At 32.8% G+C, this 17,982-nt stretch overlaps 1 protein-coding gene across 1 annotated transcript; it reads left to right on the top strand.

The window, feature by feature from the left end:
• The first annotated feature begins 88 nt into the window (after window positions 1-88).
• LOC149484775 (sphingomyelin synthase-related protein 1-like) lies at window positions 89-17,968 on the top strand. Its single transcript, XM_089701104.1, has 5 exons — window positions 89-718; window positions 798-1,002; window positions 3,649-3,935; window positions 15,783-15,975; window positions 17,349-17,968. The coding sequence occupies exons 1-5, from the start codon at window positions 274-276 to the stop codon at window positions 17,770-17,772; spliced, it is 1,554 nt and encodes a 517-aa protein (XP_089557230.1). The 5' UTR covers window positions 89-273; the 3' UTR covers window positions 17,773-17,968.
• The last annotated feature ends 14 nt before the right edge of the window (window positions 17,969-17,982 follow it).

Here is a 17,982-nt window from a genome sequence, read left to right on the forward strand (position 1 = left end):
AACTCTTTTTTCTCTGTGGAACATCCATCCATCAATAGAAAATGTCAAATGTCGGTGTCATCTGTCAAACAACGACGGCGTAGTAGGGTAAAGAACGGATGGGACATTTGTCAAATTGGGATAATCAAAGTAAAACGCTGGAACAATGTCTTCGCTTTCTCTCTAGTCTTAAATCAGTGTTTTTATTTTTGTTTAAATTTAGGATAAATTTTTAAGTGAAGTTTTATAAAGAGATTATTTTATTAGTGATCGTGTGCACATCATTCTGTTATCATGGATTCGGATATTATAAAATGGAGCAACAAAGAAGTTATTGAATTATTACATAAAGAAAAAATTAGTAGCTTAATTATAGGAATTTGTAAGTCACAAGATATCGATGGTCGATGTTTACTGAGCTTCGTGGACCGAGATTTTTACGATTATCCATTCGACAAGTTAAAACTTGGGGAACGCAAACGGTTTATATTGATGGTGAAGAAATTGCAGAAGAGCAATAGAAATGCAATGTGTGAACTCGGTTTGTGCGAAGATTCACTCTCAAACCCAGCGACAAACATAAATTTTGTGGGAACTAATTTATCACATTTAAGTTATAACCTACATCATCAGCTACAAAATGAACTTTATAGTGGAAATACTGATTGTGTATCGAATTATACAGATGTAAAGGCATCTAAATTAAAACCAGAAATTTGGAAAACTGCAATAGCAATGGGTAAATGAGGATTGTATCTTGTTTGACAACCTTTTTTAAATTTTATTTTATTTTATTCAATTTTGTTTTGTTTCCATAGGATATGTGTTTTTAGTCACTTGGGTGACAGCAGTGGTTATGGTGATAGTGCATGATAAAGTTCCAGATATGAAAAAATATCCACCGCTTCCAGATCTCTTCTTAGATAATGTTCCACATATTCCATGGGCCTTTGATATGTGTGAGATTACAGGCTCTCTATTGTTGGCAATCTTTTTGGTTGTCCTCTTCTTCCACAAACACAGGTAATTTTTTTACATTTACTTTATTTACAGTTGAGGAAAGTATAATAATTTGAATGATTTAAAATTGTTAACAATATTTTATTCCTCTTTGTGTCATGATTTTATTGTTATTTTCTTTGTGATGGCACAAAAACAATGTCACAGTTTGGCATTGGATCAAACTCTAATCTACTTTTGGAACTACATTTTTCCAATACAAATTTGTAAACACAATGTTATCAATGTAAGCAAATATTGGTTATTATAATTTTTTCTTGGATAATATTTTTCCTTGGGATTTCCCCCCATTAAAGAGTGAATAACCACCTTTGATTTTACATAGAAATACACAGTCATTCACTAATCCATTAGATTTGTCATTTACAATGAATAATTAAATGGATATTATGAAGATGTTTTCCTATATTTTGTAGTTATAAAATGGTTATTATTGATGTTTACAGTTATTAAAATTGAGGTTAAAACATGAGTCATATAGGTAAACATGAAAAACAAAAATATTTTAGAAAGTTTAAGAAACTGACATTAATCAGTTAATTGCAAATTTAGCTTTCTCTTCTTGTATTTTTAAAAGAAACCATATAGTCGTAGATATGTAGCAACCACACAACAATAATAACTAGCCATTGTTCATTTTATGTTTCAAGTGGAAATTAATTATTGATTTTTATTCATAAACATTAAGTCATATTAAAATCATGATGGATTGGCTAGGCATATTGAATAACCTTATCTTTGTCGCTTCATATTTTTTATAGAAATAAAATAAATAGATTACAACAGAGTTGACCGCACTTTGTACTGTAAATGAATCACTGATTTTCTTTGTGCTCAAAACAAAAACAATTCAGATTTTGTAACCTTGTTTAATTGATAAGATTTTATTTACATTTTTATGTCACCCTTTGTTGTATTGTCCACAATGGATAATTGAAGCATTTCATAGATAAACAAGTAATAACATAATGACTATTCTATTATAACTATTTATTTACAGATATATATTATAATTTTCATTGTTCCAATAAAGTTACTCAGATTTGTATTTAAATAAATCACAGATATTTTTATATCCTTAGTCACAACAGATTGTTAACAATTTATAACTAAAAGACTGACTCTTATTTCTTATTAATATTTGACTTTGCTTCTCAATAAATTCGTTTAATTCGATATTTTTATTTCAATCCTTCATATTTATAAAAGACATCTTCTGGCTTCTTTTGCTATATGCCAAAGAAGCATTTCATCATTATACATTTACTGATTTTATTTATGTATACTTCTAAGTTTAATACCTACTGAGAGTGCAGTATTATGTTTGTTCACGATTTTTTTTTGTAACTACTCTTCATACTTACTAACATTCATCTTAAAACAAAATAACTGTATGTCATGACACACATCAATGGCATGTTAATAACCTTTTCTGACACTGAAACAGAAATTTCTCTTATCCTTATCAAAATCTAGGTGTAATATTCGATAACCAAAATATTGATATGATATTAATATGTATAATAAAATTATTCGGAATTATATTTATGTATCTAAACTATACATCATTCTTAGATGAAATGTAACAACTAACAATATACATTATACATACGTAAATATGTAATTCTTGTAATGAGCGGCATTAAAATATTTCACCGCTTTTTATTTCATTTAGTTCAATTAACCCGTTTTCGCTCACCTTTCGCTGTTATGTAAAGCAGATTTGGCCTTGTTTCTTTGAAAATTAAAAAAGCATTATCGCACCATACGTCATTTTCATAAAAGTTATAAAATACTTTATAGCAGGCTTATGACCTAAAAAAAAGTTAAAGTCTACATGTTACTTTGATCGATGTTATTAATTTATTAAGCTTGTAATCACACCAATAAAAATATTACGGGATACTATATTTTTACCATTTTCTTAATTCATTTACGCATTAAGTATACGCAATAATATATAATACGCAAAAATATATTGCCTATGCAAAATTGATAAAAATCAATATAATATGGTCTCGCACTAAGCAATATTTTAGGCAATTTTTCCTGGTAAAATATGACTCGGACGAAACAAAAGCTTTTTTTCAAAGAAAATTACATTTTTTTTATCAAATAAACAACAACGCAAACTGGCAAACACACACACAATATTATCTTACGTAGTTTTTTTGTCAATATTCTTGTGTGTGTGCTCGACTTACAGGTACATCTAGTTAAGGACTTGGGAAATAAGTTAGTAACGCATGATGTCTTGAGATCGGACCGGGTCATGCATTGTATCAACACATTTTAAATATTCTGTTCTATTGTTATTGTATGTACAGTCCCCGGCACGTAAGTTGGCAAGGGTCGTTGAAAGCGCACAGGCGTTTTCCACGTATTCCTCTCCTTTCTTAAATTTTCTTCTCAACAGACATCATTGAACATAGATGATAGCAATAATCATGAAAAAAAAGCAAGAGATAAGTGACCAGTAGTTCCACCTACTAAACTCTGGGCGAACTTTTCCTCACTACGCCAAAACCTTGCCAAGTTACGTGCTAGAATTGTACATGATGTCAATAACGTCACACCTACAATGCTGTTAAGCTTTACTCCATTGATAGTAAAAAGAACATAACGACTAAAATCAATCTGCGTTCGTAGGTTTATTATATTGCGGCGGTTCTTCGCGTTGGCGGGCACCGTGTTCCTGCTGCGATGTTTCACGATGTTGATCACGTCGCTGTCGGTGCCCGGGTCGCACCTGAAGTGCGAGCCGCGGTTCTACCCGCCGGCGGACGACCTCACGGTGTGGGGCCGGCGGCTGCGGCAGGCCTACGATATATGGAGCGGTGCCGGCATGTCCGTGCGCGGTGTGCGTACTTGTGGGGACTATATGTTCTCAGGACATACGGTGACGCTCACGCTACTCAACTTCTTCATCACTGAATGTGAGTAATTTTTACTGTGATTGTTTTGTATATGCGGCTAAAATTCTTGAAACATAGAAAAGTCTTAAATTCATCGTGTTTATAATTTATGTGTTTAATTTTGACTTGATACTTTATTGTTGCTTCTTGGTAGAAGAAAACAAGATTCAATTATTACATCGGTTGAATGTCAGATTGGTTTAACAGGCGCGACATTGAGTCACAGAAAATTCCATGGACGGAATGCAACTGTATCATTAGGTCAATCGTTATTTGTATGAAGCGGATACGCGTTCGTTGTTTAGCCATCTTAATGGGTATATCTTAAGATAATATTGCACGTAGACGTCAAATTTCGCTTCAAAAAAGCTAAAAATTCAGAAGATAGTCAAAATTGACCATCTTAATTTGACTCAAGATTAAGTTTCCACTAGAGAATGCCACTAGAGAATTAATTTAGTTTGTACTATTTAATTTTCTTAATCTGTAAAAATAAAATGAATGAAATTTGAAATATGTTATCCATAGTAGGTGGATAACGTACACACTTAAATTAACATACTATTTATATCTAGTGGTTTAAATTAATAGCCAAATTAATGCGATACCATTCTGAAATTATGAATCATACGCGGAAACAGCCTAATATCGCTATGTACAGTTAAACAAGATAAAGATATCTGTATTGGCACACCTTTTCGGCACTTAGCTGGAAATTCTTTATTTCTAGTTTTCGGCGATACAGTTTTAAATTTTAATAACATGTATATTGTATAATTTAAGTTGTTATAAAAATAATACTTACCTGAATCACTCCCATCTAAAAGATTGGGATTTTTCAAATTACTATTACAGGAAAGACTGTAGATAAGTACTAGAAGATTCTTTCAATAGAACTAAGAGAAGAATATTATTTCAATAGAACTATTAATACTAAACCGCTTCCTTGGTGCAGTGGTTGACGCGTGAGCGTAGAACCGAGGGGTCCTGGGTTCGATTCCCGGTGGAGACGAAGAAAAAAAAATGTCTCGGTCTGGCAGGACACATAATGCTGATCACCTACTTGTCCCTAGAGAAACAGATGTATAATGCATCTGCCCCTTACCCCACTTTGGGACATGGGACTTCACTTTATTAATACCATGGACTAATAGAATCTAAAGAGGACTGATGATTGTCATACTAGAGATCGTACCCCGTAATTTCAGCTTATTGCTAGATGGCGCTCTCATTTGAGCTTATTATTTAATTTGCAGTTTTAAAAGCGCCACCTAGTGACCAATTTTAGAACTAAGGAAACAGCAAACTATCGATTTTCAATTATTACATCTAGAGGGCGTTGTTTTAAAAACTCCGGTGTTTTTGAATTATTATTTTAGTTTTTAGGGAGCATCTAAGGAAGTGAGTACCTCTATTACGATTTCGACACCCACTACAAACATTCGACATAGTGATCAGAGTAGTGTATATAATATAATTATATTATATATATTCTTTATTTTCTGTTAAAAAAATGTCTATATCTTTTTTCTTCTTAAGTATTCCCTTGTAAACAGTATTATTTATATGACCATAAAATACGGGAAAAGAAAAAAAAATGTGGATGTACAGCGATGATTTGAACCAGCATCTATCGATTTTAAAATACGAGACTCAGTCAACACAGCTACAGGCACTTATACGTCTTACATTGAAATTTATGCTCTAATTGTTCGAGTATTTCTTTGATAAATACAGTTCATAGCAACGCGGTGGTGGAGCATCTTAAGGAAGTGAGTACCTTTAATAAGATTTCGACACCCACTACAAACATTCAACATAGTGATCAGAGTAGTGTATATAATATATATTCTTTATTTTCTGTTAAAAAAAATGTCTATATCTTTTTTCTTCTTAAGTATTCTCTTGTAAACAGTATTATTTATATGACCATAAAATACGGGAAAAGAAAAAAAAATGTGGATGAACAGCGATGATTTGAACCAGCATCTATCGATTTTAAAGTACGAGACTCAGTCAACACAGCTACAGGCACTAAGGGTGCACTCACACACATCAGTCACCGTCAAGTCACCGATGACTGATCGGTGACGGTTTGTGTACGTATCCACAAACACCAGTCACCGTCATGTTGTCCGTCAGTCACGTCGCCGGTTTGACTGAATCATTGAACACATACATCAGGTTAGTGAGTGATTAGACGTGTGTCACGCTAGAGAACATGTAGCAATTGACGGTAGCACGACGCTGACTGAACTGAGACGTGACGGCACCGGGTGAGTGGGGATAAAAGTATGATACATGTATGGAAAGATTATTTGACGTGCCTGACCGGGGACGTCACTGATAGATTTCGTGCCGGCGACTGTCGTGTGGGAACAGAGTCATACTAGAACTATTGATACATATTTTTTTTTAATCCTGTCCGGTGACGTGCCGTGACGGTGACTGATGTGTGTGAGTGCACCCTTATACGTCTTACATTGAAAGGAGATTGCCCAAGTGACTATGGCACTTGGTATCGCAATCAAACTTATTGTGTCAAGATGAAATATAGCTCAATTTAAAGCTTGATGTTAGTACTTTTAGAAACGATTAAAGTTTTTATGTAAATAAGCCGCAGTTCACGACAATAAAAATAAAACAATAGTTTTATTCAACGCTTCAAAAAAATACTTTATCGAGTTTATACTAACGATGAACGTTAAGTTTTACATTTATTACATAGGTAATATTTTAATTTACAAGACAAATGTGAAAAGTAAATCGTAATAAACATTATAATTCAAAATAAATAACGTCGAACAATGCGTCGAACACATTCATTCAACTATGACATATGACGCAGGACGCTTGCAAGAGAGATATATGTGTCAAAACAGAAACTTTTACTTTTATTTCTATTTATTCGGTATAATTACGACTTAATAGTGATAAATATGATCATTATAAATACAAATAGGAATTAACAATATCACGAACACGTGACACAACTAGTATTTTACCGATTCCATACGTGGTCATACATGTTTCAAAAGAATAACTTTTACTATTATTTCAATTTATCCGGTATCATTAAGACTTAATATTGATACATATGATCATTATAAATACAAATAGGAATTAACAATATCACGAATACGTGGCACAACTAAAATTTTACCGATACCACCCGTGGTCATTCTCCTTTATGCTCTAATTGTTCGAGTATTTACTATTTCTTTGATAAATACAGTTCATAGCAACGCGGTGGTGGAGCATCATAGAGTAACTTATATAGGATTGTGGAGCATCTTAAGGAAGAGAGTACCTTTAATAAGATTTCGACACCCACTACGTGCCCACTACAAACATTCGACATAGTGATCAGAGTAGTGTATATCTTTATAATATAAAAATGAATCCCAAAATGTGTTGGTAAGCGCATAACTTGAGAACGGATTAACCGATTTCGTTAATTCTTTTTTTATAATATTCCTTGAAGTTCGAGGATGGTTCTTATGTAGAGAAAACGTGAATATGTACCACGGGCGAAGCCTGGGCGGACTGCTAGTCTTCTTATATATAAAAATGAATCGCAAAATGTGTTGGTAAGCGCATAACTCGAGAACGGCTGAACCGATTTCGATAATTCTTTTTTTATTATATTCCTTGAAGTACGAGGATGGTTTTTATGTAGAGAAAACGTAAATATGTACCACGGGCGAAGCCGGGGCGGACCGCTAGTAATATATATTATTTAAATTCTTTATTTTCTGTTAAAAAAAAATGTCTATATCTTTTTTCTTCTTAATTATTCCCTTGTAAACAGTATTATTTATATGACCATAAAATACGGGAAAGGAAAAAAAAAAAGATGTACGGCAATGATTTGAACCAGCATCTATCGGTTTTTAAGTACGAGACTCATCAATACAGCTACGGGCACCTATACATCTTACGTTGAAATTTATGCTCTAATTGTTCGAGTAATTCTTTGACAAAAACAGTTCATAGCAACGTGGTCCATGGTCTTAGATCATTAAGTAATGGATGGAGTACGCTGGCAAATGTTCTAACTAAACTTTCTGCTGATTTTGGTGCGGGGAAGGTAACTCACACTATTGAAACACAATCACACATTCACAAAAATAATTTGTGTCACGAAAGTCGTAAAAATTTATGACCTTTTAAGCGACGAGTTTTTAAATTCAACTCTATCCCTAAGTTCATAAAGATTAAATTTGTATTTCATTCCAAGTTGTCTCGTGGGGAGTGCGGTTCAATATCGCGTTCTAAATTCAACTTTATAACTTAGATCATAAAGATTAAATTTGTATTTCTTTAATGCCTCAGCCCCCGGAATCACAGACACAATAGAAAATCTATTGTGTCGTGGGCCGTGGTCCGATCGGGCCGCTCGGTGGTCAAGGGGCTAAAAGATAGACTCGTAAGGAATGCGGTTCATTATCGCGTTTTAAATTCAACTTTATCTCTTAGTTCATAAAGATTAAATTTGTATATTTTCTTTCCATGATAGTCTCGTGGGGCCACATCAATGATCGAGTAAACGACTCGATTATTTGTCTTGATCATATCGCTAAACGATACATCGACGATTATTAGAAATTGCATTAAATTAGAAATGTACGTTAAAAAAATATACACAAATGAAAGGTTATTCCATCTTTTTTAATATTCGACATGTTTGAATTGCTTCTGCAAGGCTTGACAGTGCAAAACGGCATTTTTAGCGGAGCACTCGCAGACGTCCTTTCGATGTTTTAGCCTAGGAAAACGCAGAGTGTTTGTAATCGATTACGCAAGTAGTTTTTATGAAAGCATAAGATTTTTCGATTCGAATAATCTTATACCTCGACAAAAGGGGAAACACCTGCGAGTGTTATCGATTACTTAATGATCTAAGTCCATGGTGGTCACGAAGTCACTCTCGAACAGGGAACATGCTTTGAGTTAAAATTGTACCGTAAAATAGCGTTTTTTGTTAAAAATCTGTAATAGCACCCTTATTGTGGTGCTTTTTTTTTGTAATGAATTTACTACGCTACTGTATTTTCTTTGTTTTAGACTTTAGTTCAATACTTAATTAAACACCCATACAATTTTGTCACGAGTCGCCTCTGGTCAAACTAACCGTTATTAGTGTTACGTTTACTCAAAATACAAAAATGAAGAAAGTATTATTTTACGCTTATTAAATCTTTAAAACTAAAACAAAATGATTTGGAGGTAGGGAGGTGGATTTCCTCAATCGAAAAAGGGAGAGACTAGTCTACTCGACCGGCCGGCCGTAAAGGCCCCGATTATTGATGGCGGAAAGTTGTATATATGCTCTGTAGCGAAAACATTTCGCTTGCGCGATTCAGAGCAAAAAATAACATTTAAATAAAAATATTTTTTTGCGTATTATATTTTACGTATTATATTTTACGTTATAGTTTACGTTTTTTGCGTATTATATTTTACGTCAAGATACTATTTGGCACATTGATTTTTTTTGTAGCGACATCTCTTAGCTTCATTAAACCGACTTAATGCTCTAAGGCGACATCTAGTTCTTAAACGTATAAAAAAGCTTATAAAAATGCCAAATGCTACTGTGAGTGACATCTATCGACAAAATTGGGAACTGAGAAACGAGTTACGTTTTTTACTATGGCGATTGTAAGTCTTCTTGAATATATTAGTCTATGTTAATACTGAACAACACTAATCCCAAAAGTTAAAAGTTCATAATGATAGGCTATACTCATATAAGAGTCAATCTGAATTATAAAGTACATCGAACTACTTATTGCATAAGTTGGAAATGATGTTTATCTAAACAGACTTCGTTGTTTGATACTCAAACACGCTAAAACAACTGACCGAGTTTTTTAAATTGTAGCATGTAGGTGGATAACGTACACATAGTCCTAAAAATAGGGTTAAGGGGAATTGGAGAATTTGATGTTCCCTTAAATTGGATCTAAATGAATATTATATTACATATTATATTGATTGAGCCAGTAAGAGAAAAACTTAAGTGCCCACTTTCCTCGATTCAGAAAAGAATAGAAACAGTATTCGCTTTGGAAACTTTATGATTTAATATGCAGTTGTGATCATACTTCCAGTGTGTTCTTTCAGGCGTCATTTTGATTTAATCTTTTATGATGAATCGATGAAGGTCAACCAGTTAATTGTGTTTGAAAAAGAAAATATTCCCACTTCAAATAAAAATCGCAAAAATTCGTCATTAAAGAATAATCTCGATATGATTCAATTGTGCAGATACGTTATTAGCTCCTGATATTAACGATAAATGTATTGCTAATAAGACTTGTTTGTATTATTTTCCTCCATTACTTCATTTCTTATCCCCACTCCTGTAAAACTGGCAATGCATCTGTAGAGTCGTTGCTTGCTTTTTTACTCGCTATACTATAAAAAGCTATACCAGAAAATATTATCAAAAAATACGCTTAAAAACCTTTTGGATAAAATATAGTGTTGGCAAATCTCTTATTCGTGTAGAATTTTCAAATATATTCACTTGGGAGTTAGGACCTCTTATTCACATCATAATTTCCGCATCAATGCTTTTCCTTTTTGTATTATTGCTGTTGAAAAAAATATTTTTTTCATAAACGTGCATAAAAATCTATGTACTGCGTCTTGGTCAAGGAATTAAATTGAAAATTAGAATTATAAAAACTTAACGTACACACTTAGAACACCGGTACATATTTGTAAAATGTTAAAAATATACTTTAAACATGACTTATCTCATTCTTCGTTTAGCACTTTTCTAAATTTTCATTGAATGTTTTCAATAGCAACTAGGAAGTAACGTAAAAAGGTCATTATAAACATTTTGTACGGCGTAATTCGATCTAGATTTCTGCAAATTGCGCACAACCCAATTCTTTATTGACCGCAAATCTGCAAATATAAAACGAGTTCCCGATAGTGAATAATTTCTTTAGATAAAAGTATCAAAATTCGCGCCAAAGAACTTCCTTTTGTCTCTTTATAGAGCAGTTTAAAGTTCCCGATACCAAAAAAATGTTATCTAGTAACTGACTGATATTCGGTAATATTGTTTCGTTCAAAGTCAATATTACACTGATAAACACTTGATAATTGAACACAGTCATCAATTTTATAAGAATTGATTTAGATTACATTTACGTTACTCACTAAAGTGATTTTATATAATATATTCTACTAGGTATTTAAATTATCTTTTTTATTTTAAAATTATCAACAGGTTGCTTTTAATGTTATTTCCATATAATACTTATGCTTCCAATTTACATTTATATTATATTACTACAACTAAATATTTTGATCAGAAAATTTGCATGAGATAGGAAAGGTGCTTGTTGCTCATTTTTTGGTATGCAGATACAAGGAAATTTAATTGTGAAAATGTGCTGGGTCTTATGTTTAACACAGTAGAATATGTTGTAGTAATAAATCATAGGTCCATAGGAGAGGCAATTAAACTTTGACTCGAGTCCTGATAACAATCTGTTAGAATGAGATAGAAATAAAATATATATGTACGTATATTATCTATTTTCTTAAATAATTGCGTATACATTTCCGTATCAGCAAAACACGCAATAATATACTTAATTGTTATTGTGCTTGTTGAACTGGTAACATAAATATTTAAATCTATGAATGCCATTTTTGTTTTGCGTCCAAGGAAGTAAATGTTTGTTTACATAGAATAAGCTTATTTTAGCGTATCTGTGTCGGCTTGAATGCTTTGACAAATAAATATTTTCATATCGACCAAGCGGGTCTGACTTCTCATGTAAACATTTGAATTTATAACGCACTGATTGCGTTTCAGAAATATGGAATAATATGCGTCTTGAAATGGTGATAATGTTATAACAAAACAAATAAATTGTCACTAAAATTGTTTTTTATTTATTTTAAAATTAATTAAGTCTACTACCTACTGCTTAAATGACACAAGTTGATAGTAATACTTGTTTTATTTAACTCGTTTGTTTAATAGTTTGTAATCAATAATAACAATTTTATCGAAACTTTCTAAAAAATACATTAACTATACATTAATTAGCGTCTAGCGATAAGAAAATAACACTCCTATGACATTAAAATTATTAAGACTGCCTATTTTTTTTGTATAATATTAGTAGGTATCTTCTTATAATATGAGAATACCACCAAATTATCTGGGTATTCTTATGAATAACTCTCCTGCAATTGATTTTTTTCATAATAATAAAAAAAATCATCATTATCGACAAGTTAATCGAAAATTATATGCTCCATTAAATTCAAAATAGAACACAATAGATACAAAAACATTTGTTACTATGATTAGCCATTGATATTGTTACTAGAAGAATACAACATTACATTACATTCTGCTTCGAATGAATAGATCAACAATCGTTTCAATATGTAGGTACTTATATAACGGAAATCTCAAATATTACCGCCCCGACATACCATATCCATGCATACGTTACTTTGCCTGATGCAATTTAAATAAAGCTAAAATCGTCTTATTTCAATTAGTTTAGCATTTTACTTCATATTTTATATGGGTTCACTACGAAATTAAAGTGAAAAATTCTATAAATATGACATAGAATGCCAGCACTACTACGATTCTTCGAAACTACTGCATACCATCTTGTGCGTATTAGTTTAGAATATTGCTTGGTTATTGGAGGCCACATACCTTCGCTCATAATATGTTAAGATATTCCTTCGCTCATATATTCGTTTCAGACGAGTACAAAATATCTTTTAGAACCTGAGCTAATCTAGCTCAAAAGTTATCCTCTTATCAAAACAATTAGTAAGTTTCCTCTTTGGAAACGATTATATCGTATTTGTCAAAACTTTTACCAAGCAATTTTGCTTAAATTAAATAAAAAGCTTATAATAATAATAATATATCCTCAATCACAAGTACATTCACTTTTTTCCTTTATTAATCGGTCACATTCATTAACATTACATATTATGTACATATCTAATCTTGATAATATTCGTTAATGTAACAGGTACTGGATGACCTTTTAGAAATATATTTAATTAAAAAATTGTTTCGTAATATTTAATTTTCTTTTATAATTCGTATAATGTAAAGGAGATGCAGATTATAATGGATCGAGAAATTAATGAATTCAAGGTTTATGTTACGAAATTATGTGAAATCTTTATTTCTAATTGATCAACTTAGAAATCCTTTATCAATCGGTAGTCATAAATATTTACAATATATTTCAGTTCCACACCAACTCATCGTTGGAATCCACTTTACAATATTAATCTAATATTGTCAAGACCCTTACAGACCGGTAGGAAGTTAGCGCGGAAAGTTTATTTTTTTTAATTATTAATATCTCAAAAAATTGCTCCTTAAATGCTCCATCAGAATCTGTAATTGCTCCACTTCTACAATTATTAGTTTATTTATAATTAATTTTTAAAAAAATCCAAATACTGAAATCTTGATTTCCCTATAGAATGAAAAATATTTACTTTTCATAAAAAAATTTTTTGCATAAAAATTGCTCCCGATTTGCTCTATCAATGACAAAAAAAAATTATTTAATTTTGATAATTTTTACAATAGTTGACTGAAAAACTATGTTTACATAGTAAACTACTGCGCTGTGACGTCATCAATTATTGCTGCTGCGACGCATAAGGGCCATATTTACATGTATCAGCACTGCAGCGATATCTGTAGACCTTAATGTTTATGTTTTCTTATTTATATTATTTACTAGATTTCTGCCCGCCGCTTCGCCCGCGTTTTCAAAGGAAAACCCGCATAGTTCCCGCAAACGATAGCAACTTGACACCGAAAGATGAAACAAGCGACTGAAACACAAATTAATTAAAAATTACTTGAAGTTTTAATAATACAAATAAACGTAATATGCGAGTTTAGGGATGGGTAGGGAAATGTTTATAAACATACCTATAATAAGAATGATTTTAAATACATAATAATATGATCTGTTTCTTTCAACTTTTGCTAGATGAAACTCAATAATTAATTTATGTAATAAGTAAAATTTTTATGTTAAACCTATTGTCAAAAATAATTCTTTATATAATTATAAAGAATTATTAATTATACTCTAGTGAAAAATTTTCAGGTGATTATATAAAAGTAGGGCTCAATTTTTTCGCGAACCCTACTTCTAAATAATTACCACTCTTCAATAATTTAAAACTCCTTGACTGAATCCCTTCACACCCTGAAATAAAAAGTGCATATTAATTTTTCTTATAGTAAACAGAAATTCAAATTCAATTATTAATACCAATTCAATACTTTGATGATGATTGACAGTAGAAATATTTATTAATTGTTCATTATTATTGAATAAAATAGTACTTACACTTGTTATTCAATTGTTGACTCAATCACTATCCATACTAATATTATAAATGCGAAAGTAACTCTGTCTGTCTGTCTGTTACTCAATCACGCCTAAACTACTGAACCAATTTTCATGAAATTTGGTATGGAGATATTTTGATACCCGAGAAAGGACATAGGCTATCTCGAGAAAATGACGCAATCCCGGAAATCCCACGGGAACGGGAACTATGAGAGCTTTTCTTTGACTGCGCGGGCGAAGCCGCGGGCGGAAATCTAGTAAATAATATAAATAAGAAAACATAAACATTAAGATCTTCATAGATATCGCTGCAGTGCTGATACGTGTAAATACCTATGACCCTTAGGCCCTTCGCTCATGGAGCTACTCAAAAAGAACTAGTCACAAACTCAAATTACTAACGAGTTGCCTGAGCGTCACAGCCCATACATGTTCTATGGAGATTCGCACACGACGCGACTAGTTACTAACTGGTGAAGTGGTGAGTAACGCGTTAGCAACAAATCACGCGCGACGCGTCGTGTCGGTCTCCACGCTACTGGTTTCCCGAGTTTCTTTGTTTTTTATGATAAAAATGAACGAGCAAACATTGACAAGTGACTGAAACCTTATAACTTGAGTAGCGTTGTATGCGAGATACAATTTGTAACTGGTTTGTAATCGTAATTACTGATTAGTTCAGTCATTTTTGAGTAGCTCCATGAGCGAAGGGCCTTATGCATCGCAACGACAATAATTGATGACGTCACAGCGCAGTAGTTTACTATGCAAACATAGTTTTTCAGTTAATTATTGTAAAAATTATCAAAATTAAATATTTTTTTTTTGTAATTGATAGAGCAAATCGGGAGCAATTTTTTTGCAAAAAAATTTTCTATGAAAAGTGAATATTTTTCATTCTATAGGGAAATCAAGTTTTCAGTATTTGGATTTTTTTTTAAATTAATTATAAATAAACTAATAATTGTAGAAGTGGAGCAATTACAGATTCTGATGGAGCATTTAAGGAGCAATTTTTTGAGATATTAATAATTAAAAAAAATAAACTTTCCGCGCTAACTTCCTTCCGGTCCCTTACAGTCCTACCGTTCCGACCGTCATTCTTGTTCATACAATATATGTACTAACCGTGGGCCATATGGCCCACTTATGTTTCGATTACATTATACTGAATCATATTCTTAGAAGAATAATTGATGATTGCTTTACCTCCTCAACGTATCTATCCCGTAGTAAATTACTGTGTTTGCTCTGGGAGGAAATTACATAAAACCATAATAAGCTAAGAAAGATTATACGCTACGAATCTAACTTCTTTCGCTTTTGGGAACGTCAGTTAAAAATCTCTCGAATAGCAAAGAACCAACGAACCAACCAACGAACGAACCAACTTAAAAAGGAATCAACTTAGAAACAATAAGAATTGACATTTATTTTTGGGAACTACTAACGAAAATGTCGTTTCTTCCAGACACATCGCGCAGTCAGTACCTCTTGCACATCCTGACGTGGGTGATGAACATGTTCGGCATATTCTTCATCCTGGCGGCGCACGAGCACTACTCGATCGACGTGTTCATCGCGTTCTATATCACGTCGCGGCTGTTCCTGTACTACCACACGCTGTCCAACAACCAGGCGCTCATGCAGAGCGACTCTTCTAGGTACGTTTAGTTAGTACTTCTAGGTTTAGAAATTAGATATGTAGGTACCCCGCGGTTATGCCCGCAATAGTTTGAGCAATAACGTATTTAAGTAAAGTAATTTTTATGAGTGATGACCCGCTTTTTTCAATATATCATCACTACATAGTATAAAACAAAGTCGCTTTCTCTGTCCCTATGTCCCTTTGTATGCTTAAATCTTTAAAACTACACAACGGATTTTGATGCGGTTTTTTTTAAATAGATAGAGTGATTCAAGAGGAAGGTTTTAGTATATAATTTATTAGGTTTTAGACAAAGCGGGCGAAGCCGCGGGCGGTAAGCTAGTTGATCTATTAAAAAGGTAAAAGCTAAAATACATTTAAGAAGATATAGGATATTATGTATTAAGATTGTATTGTTTGTTTAATTGTGACGATTGAACTCAAAAATACCCTCGTTCAGCTTTACTAGGTCGATTATTCTATTCGTTTACATTTGCAGAAAAGTACTTGCAATATGTATTCATTTTTAGAAAATGACAATTGCATTGCTGTAATAAATCATAATTAATTACTAGTGCAGTTTCATGTGAGTGGCGTGCGCGCATTAGTGTGTATAAGAACTCATCTATACATGTATCTTAGATATAGTGATCGTGTGACAAAACCCTGTCAAATAATATGATGACACTGGACAGTGTCTTTGATGTACATTGAAGCGAATGAACTATTTTGGTGCACGTCTTAAAATTACGTTGCAAATTGTCGAGTAAATTGATAATTGAGGGAAGTTATATATGTAGTTACCTCTTGACTAGAGTCTGACATGCAATTAACATTTAATTCTATTTTTAAATTAAAAAGTAACGTGTTTTCTTAAAATAGCTAGGTAGGTTAATTAAAATAAATGTTAATTTATAACCGTAATCCGTATAAAAGAAAGAAACATTTGGTATATTATCTTGATTTTAAATGTAGGTAACGTGAATCATTACGTGATACATAGTTGTAAGTGTGTTGCATAACTTTACCAGTTTTGTGAAATGATTTTGAACTAAAAGATAAGTTTTTTATGGCATTAAGCCAAATACGTTTTCATACAAACATTTCGTGCATCTATTAACAAGGTTGTCGCCGCGTTGATGACAGGAATTTTATCAAATTACATCACCCATAAAAGGGCAAGAATTAAAACTAGTTCTCGTAAACATGCACACGTAATATGTAAATAGCATTCGTATGAATGTTTCCCTTGTATGTGACTAATAATAAATTATAAAACTCATATGTTTACTAACGAACATCCGTGCTCAAGCATATAATTGTTTGCATGTTTTGTCGGAGTGTATATTATCGTATTCATAACTAATTTCAAATAATTGTCTATTTCAGAACAAGAATATGGTTTCCGCTGCTGTCTTTTTTCGAATCCGAAGTGGACGGCACCGTGCCCAACGAGTACGAGGGGCCCATGACGATACTGAACAACTTGCGGCAGTGGCTCATACAGCTGGTGAGCGACGTGAAGACGTCCTCGATGGCCAAGATCGCGGGCACCAAGCTGCAGGAAGGAGCCGCCATGGGGGAGTACTCCGTCGTCAAACTCGTCGACGGCATCAAGAGGAATCTCAGCCTCGTGGAGGAGTTCAAGAACTCGCGACAGCGACTCGTCACACTCGACAAGAACGTGCAAGCGTGTCTGTTGGACGAGCTCACGGAAGCCGAACCGCTGCACAGGAACATCGGGGAACTCAGCGAAACCTTCCGACGAGACTTCAGCAATCCGCCGTCGCCCGTCATGAAGAAGACGATGTAAAACGTATTCGGCGTAGGAATGAGGCTATACATAGTTAAATAATATCATTTAAACTTTAGATACCTGAGCGTTATACATTTCCACTGTAGATTTTATATACAGTTATTCCATATTTATGTTAAGCTAAAGATGTAGTAAATTATTAAGGAATTATTTTGCTCAAAATGATAATCATGAAAATATATTACGCTTTCAACTTAAATACGCATT

This window comes from Colias philodice, chromosome 11, assembly GCF_061535455.1.
Source record: "Colias philodice isolate Cphi_HAF_F1 chromosome 11, ilColPhil1 Martin Lab GWU primary, whole genome shotgun sequence".
NCBI lineage: Eukaryota > Metazoa > Arthropoda > Insecta > Lepidoptera > Pieridae > Colias > Colias philodice.

Excerpts from the sequence above, each read along its gene's own strand:
- LOC149484775 (XM_089701104.1), top strand. The coding sequence starts at position 274 with ATGGATTCGGATATTATAAAATGGAGCAACAAAGAAGTTATTGAATTA. Across the intron at positions 719-797 it reads GAAAACTGCAATAGCAATGG|GATATGTGTTTTTAGTCACT; the intron begins GTAAATGAGGAT and ends TTGTTTCCATAG. Across the intron at positions 15,976-17,348 it reads ATGCAGAGCGACTCTTCTAG|AACAAGAATATGGTTTCCGC; the intron begins GTACGTTTAGTT and ends TGTCTATTTCAG.